The sequence below is a fragment of the Thalassophryne amazonica genome, chromosome 18 (assembly GCF_902500255.1).
Source record: "Thalassophryne amazonica chromosome 18, fThaAma1.1, whole genome shotgun sequence".
NCBI lineage: Eukaryota > Metazoa > Chordata > Actinopteri > Batrachoidiformes > Batrachoididae > Thalassophryne > Thalassophryne amazonica.
In genome coordinates this window covers 51245843-51266599 of record NC_047120.1, presented here as the reverse complement: position 1 = coordinate 51266599, position 20757 = coordinate 51245843, and the positions used below count along the sequence as shown (strand labels likewise).

General features: G+C 43.6%; 1 protein-coding gene across 1 annotated transcript; it reads right to left on the bottom strand.

Moving 5' to 3' along the window:
- Nucleotides 1-1543: 1543 nt before the first annotated feature.
- On the bottom strand, nucleotides 1544-20233 carry patl2 (PAT1 homolog 2). Its single transcript, XM_034193477.1, has 20 exons — nucleotides 20030-20233; nucleotides 19887-19919; nucleotides 16482-16629; nucleotides 14487-14737; nucleotides 14334-14396; nucleotides 14169-14222; nucleotides 13929-14084; nucleotides 7024-7090; nucleotides 6785-6947; nucleotides 6606-6677; nucleotides 6396-6519; nucleotides 4800-4917; nucleotides 3627-3733; nucleotides 3491-3544; nucleotides 3258-3397; nucleotides 2657-2813; nucleotides 2427-2564; nucleotides 2258-2355; nucleotides 2042-2182; nucleotides 1544-1953 (listed from the first exon to the last, which is right to left on the bottom strand). The coding sequence occupies exons 1-20, from the start codon at nucleotides 20231-20233 to the stop codon at nucleotides 1920-1922; spliced, it is 2322 nt and encodes a 773-aa protein (XP_034049368.1). The 3' UTR covers nucleotides 1544-1919.
- Between the last annotated feature and the right edge of the window lie 524 nt (nucleotides 20234-20757).

Genomic DNA, 20757 nt, shown 5'->3' with positions numbered 1-20757 from the left:
CAAAAGTTCCAGCATCATCACCTTGCCCAATACAGATTCGAGATTCATCACTGAATATGACTTTCATCCAGTCATCCACAGTCCACAATTGCTTTTCCTTAGCCCATTGTAACCTTGTTTTTTTTCTGTTTAGGTGTTAATGATGCCTTTCGTTTAGCTTTTCTGTATGTAAATCCCATTTCCTTTAGGCGGTTTCTTACAGTTCGGTCACAGACGTTGACTCCAGTTTCCTCCCATTCGTTCCTCATTTGTTTTGTTGTACATTTTTCGATTTTTGAGACATACTGCTTTAAGTTTTCTGTCTTGATGCTTTGATGTCTTCCTTGGTCTACCAGTATGTTTGCCTTTAACAACCTTCCCATGTTTGTATTTGGTCATCAGTTTAGACACAGCTGACTGAACAACCAACATCTTTTGCAACATTGCGTGATGATTTACTCTCTTTTAAGAGTTTGATAATCCTCTCCTTTGTTTCAATTGATATCTCTCGTGTTGGAGCCATGATTCATGTCAGTCCACTTGGTGCAACAGCTCTCCAAGGTGTGTTCACTCCTTTTTAGATGCAGACTAACGAGCAGATCTGATATGATGCAGGTGTTAGTTTTGGGGATGAAAATTTACAGGGTGATTCCATAATTTTTTCCTCAGAATTGAGTGATTCCATATTTTTTTCCTCTGCTTGGTCTAAAAAAAGTAACCGTTACTGACTGCCACAATCTTTTTTTCTTGATTTCTTATAGTGTTTCTTAAAGCCAGAAAGTTGCCATTTGAAATGACTTTAGTTTGTGTCATGTCTGTGATCTGCTTTTTTTCTACAAAATTAAACAACTGAATGAACATCCTCCGAGGCCGGTGATTCCATAATTTTTGCCAGGGGTTGTATATGCTGGTGACTCAAGGGTGCGTCTGTCCATTCACGGACAAAGTTGGGAATGAACAGCAGGCTTGTGCACTAATGTACGCTTCCATTACCACAGATTTAGAAAACCTTGTGAGCACAAACACTACCAAGTTGAGAAGTGTGTTTGCATGTTCCTGCTTTTGTGAGTACACAGCCAGCTACAGTTGGGATTCTACAGTTTTATACATCATGCCCCAGGCTGTGCTCACCACTTTTAACCCACTGCATGTGACCCAAACTGATAAAGTACAAATTTTAGTACACGAGTAGGGAAAAAGGATTTTCAATAAATGTTTTAAGATTTTTTTATTTTTATTGCAAGTGTTATACAAGGGTGAAATAAATTCCTATTTCCAAAATGCAATAAATCAAGAAAAAAAAAAGCTTTACAACTGAATTATTTAAGAAAATACAATTACATATTTACCTTCATTACAAATGTACACAATGCTTGCATTTTTGAAGGAAAAAAAAACGGAATGTTTCTGTTGATGGGTCATAACTTTAAATGATCATAACGTACAAATTCTGCTGCTGCATAGTTATACAATCCTCAACTCTGTCACCAATCTGATCCATCATTAAGTATGTCAGTTATAAATGATACCTCAACTTGTGTGTTCTAAATGTTAAGTAATGTTACAATGTTAAAGCTGAAAATGCCTCAAGTTTAGAGAGAGATGCCACTGAAATAACTCATCCATCCACAAACTAACATTACTAATCCCAGTCCGATGAACCAGATGGCAACATTATTGTGGAAGATTAAAAACAGTCCGTTTATGATTCTAAAGTAGCTAATTAAGTCAGCTGGAGATCAAAAGGAGGAAAGTAAAACTGGATAAAGGAAATACACCAGAAGGAGTGCCAAAATGTGAGGAAAAGAGGGAGGGGAGGTGCCAAAATTTAAAATTAAAGTTATTTAACACAGAATAACTACATCAAAGCATAATGAACAACTTTGTTTTCCTAGAGCTTCTACTACTTTCACTCCAGAGTTCATCAGCTCCAATCCACCTTAAGATGGAAGAGCCAGGAATCCAGTTGCAGACCTAAATGATGTAAAACGGGTTTAAAGCACCGCCAAATTAAGATTTTTTTTTTCCCTTTTACATTCATCAAGATCTAAGAAGAACTTACTCCATGTTGCTTTTTAGCTGGTGGATCGTACGCTTGTCCAGATAACGACAGAATAGAGTGAGCAGGTTTGACGGGAGGAGGAGTGGCTCCACCAGTGAAGACTGGGACAATTGTCCTGCCACTTGGAATATTGTGTCGGTCCTAAAGAACGACAGGACCATTTTAATCTTAAAACAATGGAGTAGTTTTAAGAGTTGAGAACATCCAAAATCTCACCAGGTCTCAAAGTCACCGATGCTTGGCTCCAGAGGAACACCAGAAGACAGCAACTTCTCTCCATGAGACAGGAGAACATACAGCAAAGACAGTCCAAACTAAAAAGAGAATTCGATAGGTGAGAAACACAAACATGCTGTAATAATAGCGTCGAATAGAACACACAAACCTTATTCTGACACGCCAGCGCAAGACAGTCATATGTCGGAGATTCAGAAGTAGTCAGATCTCTGAGGACTCCAATCAGCTGACTGAAGGTCAAACCTCCAATCACATTTCGAAGAGGTGTATAAAGCACTAAAAGTGCCTAGGAAATGGACAAGACCAATCCAAAGAAGCTGCATGAAAACCGATTCAGCAGAGTGATAAAGATTTAAACAAACAAAGAGCGTGCCTCACCTCATCAGCATCTCTGCTCATCAGCGTAGGTAGCTTGGAGGTCATACTGCACAAGATATTCAAAGCAGTTTCATGTTTGAGGAAAGGGAGAAGCCGGGCAATCAGCTTTTTGCCTTTTGAGATCAGCAGGAAAGGAAGGAACTCCCCTTCTGAGTCTCTGAAAGTTTGACAAAATTCATTGCCATCATCAAGTCATTAAGGAACCCAGCAACTTCAATAACTAAACCTGCCAGCAGGTATACATTATACATGGGGTCCAAGCCCCATACGTGGATGTTGGGAAGAAACGCCATCTTTTCCGTTTTGACTGCTCCCTGCAGCAGGTTTTAGCTTTATAAAGTTGGCAGCTTTTGACCTACCAAGCTCATTTTAGTAACTTAAGCTCCTAATTGTCCATAGATTCCACTTGCAAAGACTGGTGTCGATCGAAGTGACTGCTTAGGACAACAGAGTTTAAAAGGTTTTATATTTAGTTTTACAAACTGAAATAGCGTTCCCAGCTCCAGCAGTGCTTCACAGCCTGTCCCCAGTCCTAGTCTGGCTTGGGCCCCTAATAAGCCAATTATGAGCAGCCGTGCACATCACCATACGGAGGACTCACAGTGCATCATGATGCTGGAGTTGGGAATAGATGTACTCTATTTTTCCCTGTATTTTTGTCTGCTTCATTTCTTCAGTTTCACCCACAGTTGTGCTTTTCATTCTCTCCATCTCCTCGACCGACAGCAAAACCATGAACAACTGCAGGAACAAACAAGTGTTTAGAGCCTTTATTAAAATTACATTTTTTAAAAACGCAATGATCAAATAAGGTTAAAAAAAACAAACTGGCACCTTTTCAATTTTGCTGAGTACTTCTAATCTTTGTTGTCTGGTGTCTTTTTGTTCCTGCGATGTAGAAACCCCCATTTATAAATGACAACTAACTGCAGCACCTACATGATGACATGAGACATATGAAAATGGTTACCTCTGGTGGACTGTGAGCTTGGACAGCATGGACCGCACTGATGGCGTGGCGAGGAGAGTAACATGTTGACACTGCCACTTGACCCAAAGAGCCTTCAATGTGTACCACTAAAATGGGACAGTTAAAAGGGTCATTTAGTAGTGAATATTTATTTGGGGTGTCACAACACATGCATTTGTTTTGAACAGTATGTACGCACGCAACCGTTCGGGTCACACACCTGCACGCAGAATACATGGTACAACTCTGCACAGTATGATTATAAAGACAGGCTTATTTGTTTTCGTAAGTCATTAACATTTCATCTCACAGACCGTGTGTCACTCTAGTTCCATACTGTGCAGGAGGTGTGGCCACACCCCTCAGTCTGCCATCTGTGTTTGAGGCGAAAAGAGGAAACTGCAAACCAAGCAGTTAAAGCAAGTGAACAGATTATTCCAATCAGAAACTTTGGGACCATGAATGGAATTGGATAATTTACCATTTTCACCCAAAATGAGCCTAAAAACGAACAGATACGCTTTGGTGTTGAATCACTGAACCAGGATGCGAACAGTGCACCTTCGTGTTTAGACAGAAAATTCCACCAACTTATAATTGACATTTTAGATAAACTAGTGTAAAATTTCATGTATGAGACGGCCACTGAATAACGATAGCATATAATGACTTCAAATAGGAAGAGTGACGTTTTATGAGATGTCATGATTTGCACAGAAGTATGTGTGTGGTTTTGGGGTCCTTAAGGCTGCCTTCTGTGCTCACGCTTAACTCAGAGTGAGTCTACTTCAAGTTGATTAAACTATAACTCAAATAAGTTGTTCTGGAACCCAAAACTCAGTTTCCCATCTCAGCGTAAATCAGATTTCAGAGATGAACTCAGTGTTTGTTGAACCTCTTTTCTGAAACAGGCCCAAGGTGATGGATCCAAATTCAGTTTTGGTAATCATTTTATGTAGGCTGTTCCTGAAAGTGTTATTACCAGATACAAAGACCTTAAAATTATTTCATGGGGTCAACTTCAGAGATCAAAGTTAAAATGGGCCTCTGAATTTCATATGTCTGCCCATGTAATCAAGCCAGACGTACTTAGAAATGCAAAACGGAAGGTTTGCAAGTATGTTTAAACCAAAACGGATACACAATGTTGGCTCTTTGTATTAGTAGACGAACCTGGTGTGTATGAATCGGTCTTTGTGATGTAAGGCGTGGTGAGTTTGGGTGGTTCTCTCTTGGTCCTGACGCCCAGTTCTTCCTCTGCCAATTTAGCTTCTATTCTTCGATAATATTCCTACAAATGACCATGTGAATTATAACTTTCAAATGTGAGCACTAGTTAAATGATTATAATGATTCAGACAGCATGTGTTTACTGTGTTGGACAGTGGCAGTTGTCATTTTTGCCTTGGTACACCACCAAAATGGACTTTAAATGTGACTCACATGTAGACTCAGTTTAATTCAAATGGTTTAACAGGCCTTCTTCTTATGCAGTCCCTTCAGGCCAAACATTATGAATCGATCACTGGACAGCATAGTGGGTTAGTGGTTAGCACTGTTGCCTCACTCCAAGAATGTCTTGGGTTCGGGCCTTTCTGTGTGGAGTTGGCATGTTCCTTCAGTGCTTGCGTGGGTTCCTGTTGTGTGCTCTAGCTTCCTTCCACTTCTAAAGACGAAAATGATTTCTGGCTAACTCTAATCTGGCCTTCAGTGGTTTGTATCTTGTCCTAACCTCTCTATTTACAATCATAAGTGTCTCATGACTAAACAGACACTAAGCAGGTTTCCAACACACTAAAATTGCACAATTTGAAATAGCAAGTTAAAAATATCCTTAATGGAAACACCTGCATTTTGTCCATCGCTATAACTGTTGGACCTACAGTTCTCCCAACAGCCTCACTAGAAATGCCATCAGTTAATGGAAACGCTGTAATTTCGATGTTCTACTTTGTATAAATTCTGAAAATATTGCTCAACCTTTGTGCAGCTGTGTTATAGAAACCCAGCTAATGATGCACCCTCCTCTTGAGTGCTGGTGAGATGCCATTAAGGGGTTTTCCTTCAACATGGAACGACTAGACACCTGTTTTACCTCGCCAATGTTGTCTATGTGCTTGCTCAGGGGGATTGGTAAGGTCAGACCTTACACTTGCGAAGTGTCTTTGGGGCGACTTATATTTGGCACTATATATATTGAATTGCTGTCATCCATTTTAGCCGTCCCTGTGGTCTAAGCATTTTGCTGTGAGGTTAGCGCTTTCCCTCATTTTAAGAATGTACACAATTGTTCATTTGGCCACTCCTGAAATTTGTGCTCTAGATAGGTTTATTTTGTACCCCCCCCCCCCCCCCCCCCCCCAAAAAAAAATTATAATCTTTACTTATGTCGACACCCATTTTGAACTCATTGGGAATTCCAATGAAGAGTTCCTGAATACAAATTCAAAACTTTGAATCAACTTCAACCCTTTTGTCAGCTTAATCTGTCATGGAATGTTGATGGAAGAGTCCTGACATAGCCACGAAAATGCATGTCAACTGTCCCGTTATGGCTTTTGTAAATGGAGGAATTGTATGAAAATGCCTCATGTGATATTCTTGTTAAACTCTGAACCAAAGCTGTTAATCTACACTACAGGAACAAGTTCTCAATTCTACTGTGGTAGTGTACAGAGGCAAAAATCCAAGAGCCACTGTCCAAATAATGTGTATACACCTACCAAAAATGATTTTTCACAAGTGTAACCACAGTATGTATGTACGTACCTGGTAGTAGTAGTCATCATGGTATGGATTCTCACTCTGCAGTTGAATCATCTGTAGCCTGATGATCCACTCCTTCTCTTTGGCCGTCATAAGGTTACAGTCAGGATCCCAGTGCTCCAGTTTTCTACTGACAAGACAGACTTGATAAATATAAACTAGCAGATTTCATAACTACATGAAGTCATCCTTCTACCATAATGCAGCACCAACCTTTGCAATATTCGCTTTTGACTAAGCAATCGTTTGTGTTGGGGGTGGAGCCGGGTCACAGGACCAGGGTACCTGTGGATGAAATGATTCATAGCCACAAGCAACATTAATACATTATGAGCCACTTCCATTCCATATATATATATATCAGTTACACGTGGTCGTTGGGGAGTACACACCTGAAATGCTGCACTGGAATTGAGGAGGGGCTGTAAATGGGGGATGGTCTTGGAGAGTTGGCACCAAAGTGAAGACGCATCATCTTAGGGCTGAGGGGGGTGGACGGGCATGGACGGCTCAATGGAAACATGGAGCTCCCCGTCTGATTCAGCAGAAAAATATCTCCAGAGTCAGAATAAATAAGACAATGACTATTCACATTGCTGCAGCATAACAGTGACAGAATGAACCTGATCACAGCGCTGCCATGGACCTATGGGTTCACGTGAGAAGTTGGGCGATCCTGGCATGAACGGCCTGTGCATCTGTAAGACAAAGGTAACTTAAAATTCAATCACATGTATATTCTTATTGCCACTGTTTAAAAAAAAAAAAAAAAAAAAAAAAATGCTGCCCCTATTTTCCCCCCATAATCGAAGGGGGTACACAAAAAACGTTTGACAAATGACGACAAACACAGACTACTACAGTCGCAGCCGTACAGACGTGGGCGGCTCAGACAACAACAGGCTGTCTGATGGCAAGCTGGCTTAAATTCAATTACACTTTTTCCCCATCTGAAACAGACAAAGTGCTTTACAATGATGCCTCACATTCACCTACATTCTCACCCAAGCATCAGAGTGATGACATGTAAGGCACTCAACTGCACACCAGGATTTCCTGGTCTGACAGGTATTTGAATCCTCTGGTCTCAAGCCCACAACTTTAACCTAAGTACAGTGGCCTCCCCAGGAGGTGAGAAGAGACCACAGCAGCTGCTTCGTGAGAGTGCACACCCAACCACCCTGCAAGCAGTCAGGCTCATGGCAGCCTAGGACGCTGCAATTCACACAAGGTTGAAGCTTGATAATTTTCTGATACCACTTGCTCACTTTTTTGTTTATCATATGAATAAAGAAGTCTGCCACACTGAACTGCCCATTTTGGGATAAATAAGGAAGGTTGTCCCACGCAACCTGCCCCCAGATAAGCAGTTGAAGATGAGAGAAAGAGCAGAAAGTTGTCATCCTTGTTTGGGGAATAAGATGTTCAGGTTTCAACCTGTCTACCACTGTGCAGCGGATGATCCCTTAGTACCCCATGAGCCGACACCCTCCAAAGAGACGACCATGGTGCTCTCCTATGGTTTGTTCTTGTACAGAGATGAAGCATCAAACGGCTTTTCCACATCCCTTTCATAGTGCACTACTCCATAGAAATCTGCTGTAGAATTACTCCCATAAGTGTGGAAACAAGAATTTCACTTTTTCAGTGCCTTTTTTTTTTTCCTTAAAAAGGCACTGGGGGCAGAAGTGGTAATCCTGCCACCAATGCCAAAGGAGGATACAGTTGTAGTCACAAGTTTACATTCACATCATGAGCATGAATGTCATAGTAATTTTGGGCTTTTGATGTCTGAACTGTTCATTTGCCAGGATGGAATGATTTAGTGCAGCGGATAAGAGAATATTTAGAGGGGAATCCTGCAAATGGTGATAAAAGCATCAAATTCAGCAGAAATACTCCTCACACAATCCTCTTGAAAAAACGATTAGCCACTTGAATTTTCAATCGGTAGTCAAATAGGGGTCAATTGCAATTAACGTGGTTCTAAAAAGGAATAGTTTGGACCATGTATCATCCTTACTTATCACGTTACGGGGTAACGTTCGAGGGCTGTCAATAAAGTAAGGGTCCTTTTTATTTTTTCAAAAACTATATGGATTTCATTCATATGTTTTTACGTCAGACATGCTTGAACCCTCGTGCGCATGCGTGAGTTTTTCCACGCCTGTCGGTGACGTCATTAGCCTGTGAGCACTCCTTGTGGGAGGAGTCGTCCAGCCCCTCGTCGGAATTCCTTTGTCTGAGAAGTTGCTGAGAGACTGGCGCGTTGTTTGATCAAAATTTTTTCTAAACCTGTGAGACACATCGAAGTGGACACGGTTCGAAAAATTAAGCTGGTTTTCAGAGAAAATTTTAACGGCTGATGAGAGATTTTGAGGTGATTGTCGCTTTAAGGACTTCCCACGGTGCGAGACGCCGCTCAGCGCTCTCAGCCGCCGTCAGCCTGTTCAAGCTGAAAACCTCCACATTTCAGGCTCTATTGATCCAGGACGTCGTGAGAGAACAGAGAAGTTTCAGAAGAAGTCGGTTTCAGCATTTTATCCGGATATTCCACTGTTAAAGGAGATTTTTTTAATGAAAGACGTGCGGACGGATCCGCGCATTGGGACGCAGCCGACGCGGTGCGGCGGCACAGGAAAAACACCTCCGTGTTGATAACCATTTGTAAAATCCAGGCGGCTTTTGATGGCTTTCAGTGGAGTGAATATGAGAAATTGTTTAACAGGCAGGACATGTTCCAACTTGTCCTTAAGGCTTTCAACAGAGGTGTTTTTCCTGTGGCGGAGCGTCGCGGCGGCTACTTTATCCAACCCACAACCAGCTTTGATGTGTATTTGGGATCACTGTGCTGGAATACTCAATTGTGGCCAAGTTTCAATCATCTAGCTGTTGATTTGAAGCAACACTGAAGAATTCTGAGGTAGTTGTTTGATTATTCCATTTTGCTGCCAGCGATACCACTGGCAGCAAAACAAACCCACAGCATGATGCTACTAAGCCTTGGTGGTTCACGTACATCCTAACTAATTTCCTCTCATCTAAAGATGAATTTTGGTCTTCTTCCAGACCTTGGCAAAGTGGTGACACATCCAACTAACCTGTACTTGAATAGTTGTTTGAGCTTATCTTGAACTCTCCAATTGTTTAGAAATGGCTCCAAGAGACCTTCCCAACTTGTGTAAATCTACAAGTCTCCTCCTTAGATCTTCACCAAGTTCCCTGGACCCTCCCACTGTTCAGTCCAATGAGCGCTGTCAAACATGGCTTTTATGCTACCAAATAGAAACAGCTGCAGTAAAGGACGGTTACAAATCATTTGCAGCACCATTTATTAAAATATTTAAGTGAATGTATATGTAATTGTAACCTGTGAAAATTAAAGAAGGACCAAAATATATCCAAACATCCATCCATTTTCTTCCGCTTTATCCGGAGTCAGGTCGCGGGGGCAGCAGCTCAAGCAAAGCCGCCCAGACCCCTATCGATCTCACGCTCCATCCATCCCTCACTCGTGAACAAGACCCCAAGATACTTAAACTCCTCCACTTGAGGCAAGGACACTCCACCGACCTGAAGAGGGCAAAGCACCTTTTTCCGGTCGAGAACCATGGCCTCGGATTTGGAGGTGCCAATTTTCATTCCAGACGCTTCACACTCGACTGCAAACCGCCCCAGTGCACGCTGAAGGTCCCGATTTGTCGAAGCCAACAGAACCACATCGTCCGCAAACAGCAGAGATGAGATTCTGTGGTTCCCAAACCAGACCCCCTCTACACCCTGGCTGCGCCTAGAAATTCTGTCCATAAAAATAATGAACAGAAACCGGTGACAAAGGGCAGCCCTGGCGGAGGCCAACGTGCACTGGAAACTGGTTTGAATTACTACCGGCAATGCGAACCAAGCTCCTGCTGTGGTCGTACAGGGACCGGATAGACCTTAGCAAAGGACCCCGGACCCCGTACTCCCGGAGCACTCCCCACAGGGTGCCCCAAGGGACACGGTCGAACGTCTTCTCCAGATCCACAAAACACATGTGGACTGGTTGGGCAAACTCCCATGAACCCTCGAGCACCCGATGGAGCGTGTAGAGCTGGTCCAGTGTGCCGCGACCAGGACGAAAACCACACTGCTCCTCCTGAATCCGAGGTTCGACCATCGGTCGAATTCTCTCCAGTACTCTGGAATAGACCTTACCGGGGAGGCTGTGGAGTGTGATCCCCCTATAGTTGGAACACACCCTCCGGTCCCCCTTCTTAAACAGAGGGACCACCACCCCGGTCTGCCAATCCAGAGACACTGTCCCTGATCGCCACGCGATGTTGCAGAGGTGTGTCAGCCAAGACAGCCCCACAACATCCAGAGACTTAAGGTACTCAGGACGGATTTCATCCACCCCAGGCGCCTTGCCACCGAGGACCTTTCTAACCACCTCTGTGACTTCGGCCTGGGTAATGGATGAGTCCGCCTCCGAGTCCCCAGTCTCTGCTTCCTCTTCGGAAGACGTGATGATGGGATTGAGGAGATCCTCGAAGTAATCCTTCCACCGCCCAACAACATCCCCAGTCAGGGTCAACAGCTCCCCACCCGCACCGTAAACAGTGCTGGTGGAGAGCTGCTTCTGCCTCCTGAGGCGTCGGACAGTTTGCCAGAATCTCTTCGAGGCCGACCGATAGTCCTCCTCCATAGCCTCCCCGAACTCCTCCCAGACCTGAGTTTTTGCCTCTGCGGCTGCACGGGCTGCGGCACGCTTGGCCTGCCAGTACCTGTCAGCTGCCTCTGGGGTCCCACCTACCAACAAAGATAAGTAGGACTCCTTCAGCTTGACGGCATCCCTTACTTCCGGTGTCCACCACCGGGTTCGGGGATTGCCGCCGCGACAGGCACCAGAGACCTTGCGACCACAGCTACGAGCAGCCGCATCGACAACGGAGGTGGAGAACATGGTCCACTCGGACTCCATGTCTCCTCCCCCGGGATCTGGGAGAAGCTCTCCCGGAGGTGGGAGTTGAAGACCTCGCTGACAGAGGGTTCCGCCAGTCGTTCCCAGCAGACCCTCATGATACGTTTGGGCCTGCCAGGTCTGACCGGCTTCCTACCCTCCCAGCGGATCCAACTCACCACCAGATGGTGATCAGTCGACAGCTCTGCCCCTCTCCTCACTCGAGTGTCCGAGACATGTGGCCGAAGGTCAGATGATACGACTACAAAGTCTATCATCGACCTCCGGCTCAGGGTGTCCTGGTGCCACGTGCACTTATGGACACCCTTGTGCTCGAACATGGTATTCGTGATGGACAAACTGTGACTAGCACAGAAGTCCAACAACTGAACACCACTCGGGTTCAAATCAGGGAGGCCGTGCTTCCCGATCACCCCCCTCCAGGTCTCACTGTCGTCACCCACGTGGGCATTGAAATCCCCCAGGAGAACAATGGAGTCTCCATTCGGAGCGCTATCTAGTACCCCTCCCAGGGACTCCAGGAAGGTCGGGTACTCTGCACTGCTGCTCGGTCCGTAGGCTGAGACAACGGTGAGAGACCTGTCCCCGACCCGAAGGCGTAGGGACGTGACCCTCTCGTTCACCGGAGTGAACTCCAACACTTGGCGACTGAGCTGGGGAGCAATAAGCAATGCGACCCCAGCTCTCCGCCTCTCCCTGTGGGCGACGCCAGAAAAATGAAGCGTTCAGCCCCTCTCCAGGAGTTGGGTACCAGAGCCCAAGCTGTGCGTGGAGGTGAGCCCGACTATCTCTAGTTGGTATCTCTCAACCTCCCGCACAAGCTCAGGCTACTTCCCCCCTAGTGAAGTGACATTCCACATCCCAACAGCCAGGGGCCGTGAGCATGGACCGGGCCGCCAGGCCACCCGCCCTCGACCGCCACCCAATCCTCTCTGCACCCGACTCCCATGGCCCCCTCTGCAGGTGGTGAACCCACAGGAGGGCGGGCCCACGTCACTCTTTCGGGCTGAGCACGGCCGGGCCCCATGGGCTAAGGCCCGACCACCAGGCGCTTGCGCGCGAGCCCCAACCCCAGGCCTGGCTCCAGGGTGGGACCCCGGCTCCGCCATACCGGGCGATGTCACGGTCCTTGATGTTTTACTGGTCATGGAGGTTCTGAACTGCCCTTAGTCTGACCTGTCACCTAGGACCTGTTTGCCTTGGGAGACCCTACAGGGAGCACAAAGTCCCTGACAACATAGCTCCTAGGATCATCCGGGTACGCAAACTCCCCCACCACGATAAGGTGGCAGCTAGAGGGGGAGTATATCCAAACATGGGTACCCAATTTTATTTTATTTTATTTTTTTAAGTCATGACATGAAGTCATTCCATCCTGACAAAAGAACAGTTCAAAGATATCAAAAGCACAAAATTACAATGAAATTCATGCCCGTGGTGTGTATGTAAACTTCTGACTACAATCATATCTACAGGCTGAGGGCCACCTATAGTTCACATATGCACAGACCATGTGCTGGGGGGGCAGATACAGTGCCACATAGCAAAAATTACATCCATAAACTTAAAAGCATGATTGCTGTTGACTCACGAGGTGGTCATCTGCCCTTTGACTGGTCGCGTTTTTCATCCTGCTGGGAGTCGTGCCACCCTCGCTACTATTAATGGGGGGGGGGGTAGTCTGTATAGACACAGACTATCTGTCCATGTGGCAAACTGTACTAGATTACAATAGTAGCAGTAGCTGGATTAATGTTGACCTTGAACTGACATTCACTAAATACAAGCATGACTATTGGCAGCACATCTTTGCACCTTATGTTTTTTGTGACATTTGATTCATTTGACCAGGGAGCACTCTGGGACATATTGAGATACAAGACATTTTTTGGGGGATCCCAAAGAAGTTGATGGACATTACAGCAAGCCTACACACAGATAGTACGATTGCTTTATGGAACTGTGGCAGAAATTAAATTTTTCCTGGTGAAATTAGGCCTAAGGCAAGAACTGCATCTCTTTGGAAGACCCCTGAGTGCCGCTGGAACGACTGTCAAACAAGGGGCTACTTTGTGAGACTGGTTTAAGGAGTATCACTTGCACTGTACAGTGCCATCAGTTATGAGATTCTGGCTGTGTAGCATATTTGTGTTGGGCATGATCTAGCAAGCAGGAGCCTCAGTGTCAAGGACCCCAGCAGCCCAAAGAGACACCCACATTTCACCTACTTGTGGCAAATTGTTATTTCAAGATGTGGGAATGAGTCAGTTCTCTGCCTAGGTAGTTGCCATCCGGGACCCGGGGTGGTTCCTTGGTGCAGTGGCAGCGGCGATGCGCTGCACCATTTCATAGAATTAAATTGGATGAATAAAGTTGTCTGAATTTAAGAAGGTAACCATCTACGTCAGTTATGTGGGTGTTCCGTTTACCTGAACCAGGCACTGGGGGCCACAATGACACCTTTAATCTAGGTTATGTTTTAACATGAGAAACAAGCAAGAAAGAGATGACAAGGTGCACCAAACATGTTGGCATTCAAAATGAGAGAGGGAAGGGAAGAAGAATCTGTCCACCTGAGATTGACCTCTTTGACCAAAGGACCTTTTGCAGTAGATTCCTCTGGATTCCCCTCTCCTGCCTTTGAAGGAGGAGATTGGATACTGCAAATCAAAGTTGGATGTCAGGTGATTATTTCTGGTACCATCAATCACACACATTATAGCAGTGTCCTGGGAAACAAAATACAAACAGCTGTGTTGAAGTTATCCGCCGTCACAAGGATTGTGATTAATTTGGTTATTTGTGATCATTACCTGAAATATAGTTCCTGACATTCTTTGTGTGTTTCTGCAAGATGGCACCATCCACTATAAAAAAAAAAAAAAAAAAAAAGGGGGGGGGGGGGGTGAGGACAGAGCGGATAATAGCATAAAAAAAAAAAAAAAAAAAAAAAGACATCTGCTGAAGTGGACACTCACATCATCTTCAAAGTCACTGTGGTACATTGTATTCCCACAGTCCACTATAGCACTGTCAAGGCTCTGAAAGGAAAAACAAAACAGTTGAAACATAAGAAGCCCTCAGCATGAGTTGTGTACTTCCATTTCATTAAAATATTTAGTATGTGTCACCTTGAGGCTTGGTCGCCCCTCCACTATCCTCATCACAGCTGGATCTTCAAACATCTGCCCCCTACCTGGGCCTCCCCTACCTCTGCCATGGTAGCCTGGAGGTGTCCGAGACCAGTAGTGCTGTCTCAGTCTCGGAGGCGATGGAGAACATCTGGGAGATGGTGGTTTGGGTTCTGGTGACTGTGGCGGTGGTTCTTCAAATTGAAGTAGACCACCACTTGACTCCTCTGGCATCCCCTGTGAATCTAGATCTGAAACAGATACAAGCAGAGGCACATTTAGTGTTTGGTTCACAAACATAGAAACTATTCCATTATTTCCCCTGCTGAGAAGAACATCATCTCTAACAGCACCACAAGATTTTAAGGGGAGACCAGGTGCAACCATCAAATGCTTGAAACTCATGTTTTAAGTTGAAGACCAAGTTCCTTCCACCAAATAAGAACTCACATCAGCTGTATTCACAACTTGAAGTCAAACATAAGGAGACCCATTCTTATAGACCTACACAGACTGTAAAACAGAACCTGGAGTAAAGATGTCTTGACACTTGCACACATTTTGGCTCCACCCTTCCACACAATTCGTCGTGACAATGCCACCCGCTGTGTTCCCAGCTGGATGCCGTGCTTTGTGCCGCTGTGTATATACAATAATTATTTTGTAGAGGATTAATTATTTTCTCTCAGAGTTGGCTGATGAAAACGCCTCTAATTGCATCCAGAATCACAGAGGACCATTTCAGCAGCAGTTTCTCTCCGCTCCCTCTCCTGTGCTTCATGATGTGGAGAACACATTTGGAATTGTCTAAAAGGCAATTTGTAATATTTATATTTTAATAGCTTGGTAAAACAGTTGCATGTCTATTCCTTCTCATGACCAGCTGTAAAATTATGTTTATTACAGATTTAACATCTTGTCAGTCGATCAGATGCGCTGACGCAATAAGCCAAGTGCACATCTCGGGCCGCGCAGTGCATTATGGGTAGGCTAAATTTTTCGGCTACAATCCACATGCTATGATGGCGGAAAGCAGCGAGGAGTGCTATGATTTGGATCATTTCAACCGCTGGAAGCTGACGATTTAACGCATTTTGGTAAGCTCCGCGGATTGTCTATTAAAACCAAGACTACGTACAGCAGTAGACAGAAATGGAAAGAAGAGCTGGTTGCCCTTGCGTACGCTGCATCGTTGGAGAAACTACCGTTGGTGCCGATGAAGGAGGAAGAGAGAGTTGCTGTCAAAAATGACCAGTCCTTGTTGATAGTTGGAGACAAAAATTTCTGACCCCTTGAAGGCAACTGACGGATGGTTAGACGAAGTCTAGAGTCTGAAACTGTGGATATTGCAGAATATTTGCTAAGCAGGGATGAGAAATCGCTACTCCGCCGGCTTCGTAACGACTACAAGTAAGGTGGGTCTCACATATAACCTCTTCGGTGTCATATTTGTTTTGATAAGTTGACAGACATAGAATGATATGTGCATGCATGCAGTTTGTTTATAGAACATGTCAATATTACAGTCCGCTAGTGCTACTGTATACGACATTCAATGGGAGCGGTTTGAATTTGGTAGTTGGAATTTTTGCCCCCGTTTGACCCACTTCGCTTATTACTCACACAGAGTGTTTAATTGTTTGCGCAATGTGAAGTTCACATAATTAATAAGTGACAGATTTTAAACATTTCAAAATTTTCTTTACGCACTTGCACAAAGCCGCGCACAGTTTACAGTGATTTTCAACGGGTTTACTCTCCTGCACGGCAGATTGCGTGCGCTAATCAAATTTGTGCAAGTGTCAAGGCGCCACAGGTTCTGCCATAAATTCTTGACTTTAGACTACAGCTCAGCATACTATTCACCCACATGTGAAGCAAATCAACCATTATTAGATTAAATTTTTAAAACTGTGCCTGGTCTCCACCACATCCACAACTTCCTGGGAAATTATGTGAAGGTATAGCCTGAAACAAGTCCAAATATTTACACACCCATTCCAAATGTCTCCTCATTGTACAAGTTTATATCCTCATCTTCTTCTGCCATGGCCTGCAGAAAGTCACAGTCCATATGCGACTCATCTTCATCACTCCATTCCTCTCCATTCTCAGGCCACTGAGGTGAAGGTTCTTCAACCTCCTAAGAAGATGCAAACAAAAAGAGAAAGCCAAAAATGTAGGCTACCTTTTATCCTAGATAACAGGTCATCATGTACAGTAGTGTTCAGAATAATAGTAGTGCTATGTGACTAAGAAGACTAATCCAGGTTTTGAGTATATTTCTTATTCTCACAAATCCAACAAGACCAAGCATTCATGATATGCACACTCTTAAGGCTATGAAATTAGGCTATTAGTAAAAAAAAAAACAAGTAGAAAAGGGGGTGTTCACAATAATAGTAGCATCTGCTGTTGATGCTACAAACTCAAAACTATTATGTTCAAACTGCTTTTTTAGCAATCCTGTGAATCACTAAACTAGTATTTAGTTGTATAACCAGTGTTTTTCATGATTTCTTCACATCTGCGAGGTATTAATTTTGTTGGTTTGGAACCAAGATTTTGCTCATTTACTAGTGTGCTTGGGGTCATTGTCTTGTTGAAACACCCATTTCAAGGGCATGTCCTCTTCAGCATAAGGCAACATGACCTTCAAATATTTTGACATATCTAAACTGATCCATGATACCTGGTATGCGATATATAGGCCCAACACCATAGTAGGAGAAACATGCCCATATCATGATGCTTGCATCACCATGCTTCACTGTCTTCACTGTGAACTGTGGCTTGAATTTAGAGTTTGGGGGTCATCTCACAAACTGTCTGCAGCCCTTGGACCCCAAAAAAAAAACAAAAAACAATTTTACTCTCATCAGTCCAAAAAATATTCCTCCATTTCTCTTTAAGCCAGTTGATGTGTTCTTTTGCAAATTGTAACCTCTTCTGCACGTCTTTTATTTAACAGAGGGACTTTGCGGGGGATTCTTGCACATAAATTAGCTTCACACAGGCATCTTCTAACTGTCACAGCACTTACAGGTAACTCCAGACTGTCTTTGATCATCCTGGAGCTGATCAATGGGTGAGCCATTGCTATTCTGGTTATTCTTCTATCCATTTTGATGGTTGTTTTCCGTTTTCTTCCATGCGTCTCTGGTTTTTTGTCCATTCTAAAGCATTGGAGATCATTGTAGATGAACAGCCTATAATTTTTTGCACCTGCGTATAAGTTTTCCCCTCTCCAATCAACTTTTTAATCAAACTACGCTGTTCTTCTGAACAATGTCTTGAACGTCCCATTTTCCTCAGGCTTTCAAAGACAAAAGCATGTTGAACAGGTGCTGGCTTCATCCTTACATAGGGGACATCTGATTCACACCTGTTTGTTCCACAAAATTGACAAACTCACTGACTGAATGCCTCACTACTGTTATTGTGAACACCCCCTTTTCTACTTTTTTTTTTTTACTAATAGCCCAATTTCATAGCCTTAAGAATGTGCATATCATGAATGCTTGATCTTGTTGGATTTGTGAGAATCTAATGGTACCTTGTTTCCCATGTAACAATAAGGAATATACTCAAAACCTAGATTCATCTTTTTAGTCACATAGCACTACTATTATTCTGAACACTACTGTATTCTTGTTTGTAGTGAACTGTAGCCCACACAGAGCTGATAGATCATTTATAAGAAAACCAGCCACCGTTTAGATTTGTGCTCACTCAATGTTGACAGTTAAAAAAAAAAAAAAAAAAAAAGGGGGGGGGGTCCTTTTGGCAGAATTACCGATTATGACAAGTAGTGTAGTTATTTTGTAGCGTTAATGAGAAGGACAATTTACTTGTTAAGTCTAACAGCTTTTTGACAGACTGAAATACAACGCTTTGGCTCAGATTGCTGCTCAAGTTAATTTTGTGATAATGCAGCTTAATTTCTCCAAAATATCTCCAATTATTCATGATTATTGAATATAAAACCCATTACCTCTGCATTCAAATAATCTCACCATCTTCAAAAGTTAACCAACATTTGGTTCTTCATCACTGCAGCATGCCAAGTTTTTAATATTATGAAGATGAATAATGTTGTGTAAAGCGTGCGACTGCCATGAATTTTCTGTCATCTTCTCATCAAGGTGGCTTTGCAGGACAGGTATTAAAAAAAAAGAAAAAAAAGAAGACTATAGACTGGGGTTTGATTCCTGCCATCCGTCTCCTTGGTCAAGATACTTTGAGCAACACAAAACTTTTGATCTGCTGGATTCACATGTTGGCAGCAGATTGCAAACCAGATGCTATTTGCTGCTAATGTGAATCCAGCAGTAATGGGGCAGCGCAGTCTCGTTTGAACCCCTGTGCCATATCGCAGGATTTGACCACTTCCGGAAACAGCCTGGCAGTGCGCAACAAACACAGCGTCACTTCCCACGTAAAGAAGGTGTACCATTTTGTTTTCAGCCGCAATCACCGAAGCAGTCACGAAAAGCTCAGGTTTCTTTCGGTTCCTGGTGAGGAAGGGAAGACGAGGCAAATGGGAGGGGTTGTCTGTAAGTTTTAGCGAGATTTAATGTGACTAATGATAATGGGGCTGTCCCCGGGAAATACAATTTTTGCATCATATGCTCTTTCGTTTAACCTCTATCACCAATCCTCAAACAAGACTATAGAACCCAACAATATTAAACACAGTATGCAAATTGTAAAGATTCAAAGTTCTGCAAGTGCAAGAAGTGTATGTCTGGAAGCAGAAGTACTGTTAAAATTTCCAGACTTTTTATTAACTTCAGAAAGATTAAACACCAATCCATGTGGAGCTGCTCTGTCAGACTGGGGATTTCACCTCGTCTTCGGCGTCTCTAAGTTGTGGAGTACCACAGGGCTCAATCTTAGCGCCCGTTCTTTTCACCCTCTACCTCCTCCCACTGAATCAAATTTTACAAACCATGGCTTACATCATCATTTTTTAATGCGGATGACTGCCAGATTTACCTACCACTCAAAAAAAAAAAAAAAACAAAAAAAAAAACTTGCTTCTGCCCCTTTGGCACCTCTTCTGAACTGTTTGAGTGACAAAGGCTTGGTTGGCCCACAACTTTTTAAGTCTAAATGAGGGTAAAACAGAGGTCATTTTATTTGGAAATATTCACCCCTCTTGGACTTGGGCTCTCTTAAACAGCACATGAAAATCTGTCACCAAACCTCGGCATCATTATTGGCAAAGATTTTAAATTTGACAAGCAGGTGAACGCAGTTGTCAAATCTGGATTTTATCATTTGCGTCTAAAGTTAAACCTTTTTTATCTTTTAATGCTTTTGAACAAGTCGTGCACTCGTTTAGACTACTGTAATGCACGTTATCGGCATCAGCCACAATACACATTCCCCACTTACAGCTGGTCCATAATTCTGCTGGGCGCCTCTTAACTGGTAGCAGAAAGCAAGAGCACATTACTCCGATTTTAGCATCCCTGCACTGGCTTCCAGTTTGTTTTAGAGTTGATTTTAAGATTTTATTGTTTGTTTTTAAAGCTTACATCTCGGGCCTCATCCAAATTTACCAGCCTCCCCATGCTGTGAGGTCCGAGTGCCAGCTCCAGCTTGTGGTGCCTGTGACGAGACTGAAAACCATGGGGGACAGGACTTTTTCTGTGGTGGGCCCTCAGCTGTGGAATGATGTGCCCCTTAACATCTGAACAGCTCCCACTGTAGAGTGTTTTAAGTCTCATCTTAAGACCCATTTTTATGCATTGGCTTTTAAAACCGCGTGAGTGTGTGGTACTCTGTGTGTTTTGTTTTTTTGTACAGCACTTTGGAAACTATGTTTGCGAAATGTGCTATATAAATAAAGTGGTATGGTATGTTATGTCTCAATCCATGAGAGAAAAAAAAAAAAAAATTGTAGTTACTTGGCAGTTGAGACATGTTTCAATCTTTAACCTGACACTGAAAATGTGTAATACCCTTCCAGAAATGGGGTCAGATTTGAGAATGAATAAATAAATAAATAAAATAAAATAAAAAAACCACGATCACGATGTTGGAAGACCTGCACTACTAAAGCCCCTTTCACATCGGGGCTGCTTCGAGTTGCTTCGTGTGGCGTCATGACAACGCAGGAATGTCTACATCACGTGCGCGCAGCAGTGGGGAGAGAGGAAGTGAGGACTCAGCCTGCAGGTCCTGTGCACAAATGATTTCTCTTCTAGTTGTGTTCTTGTGCAGGGCTGTAGGTCTGAGTTCTGAGTTCTGTTATAGTTTCTTT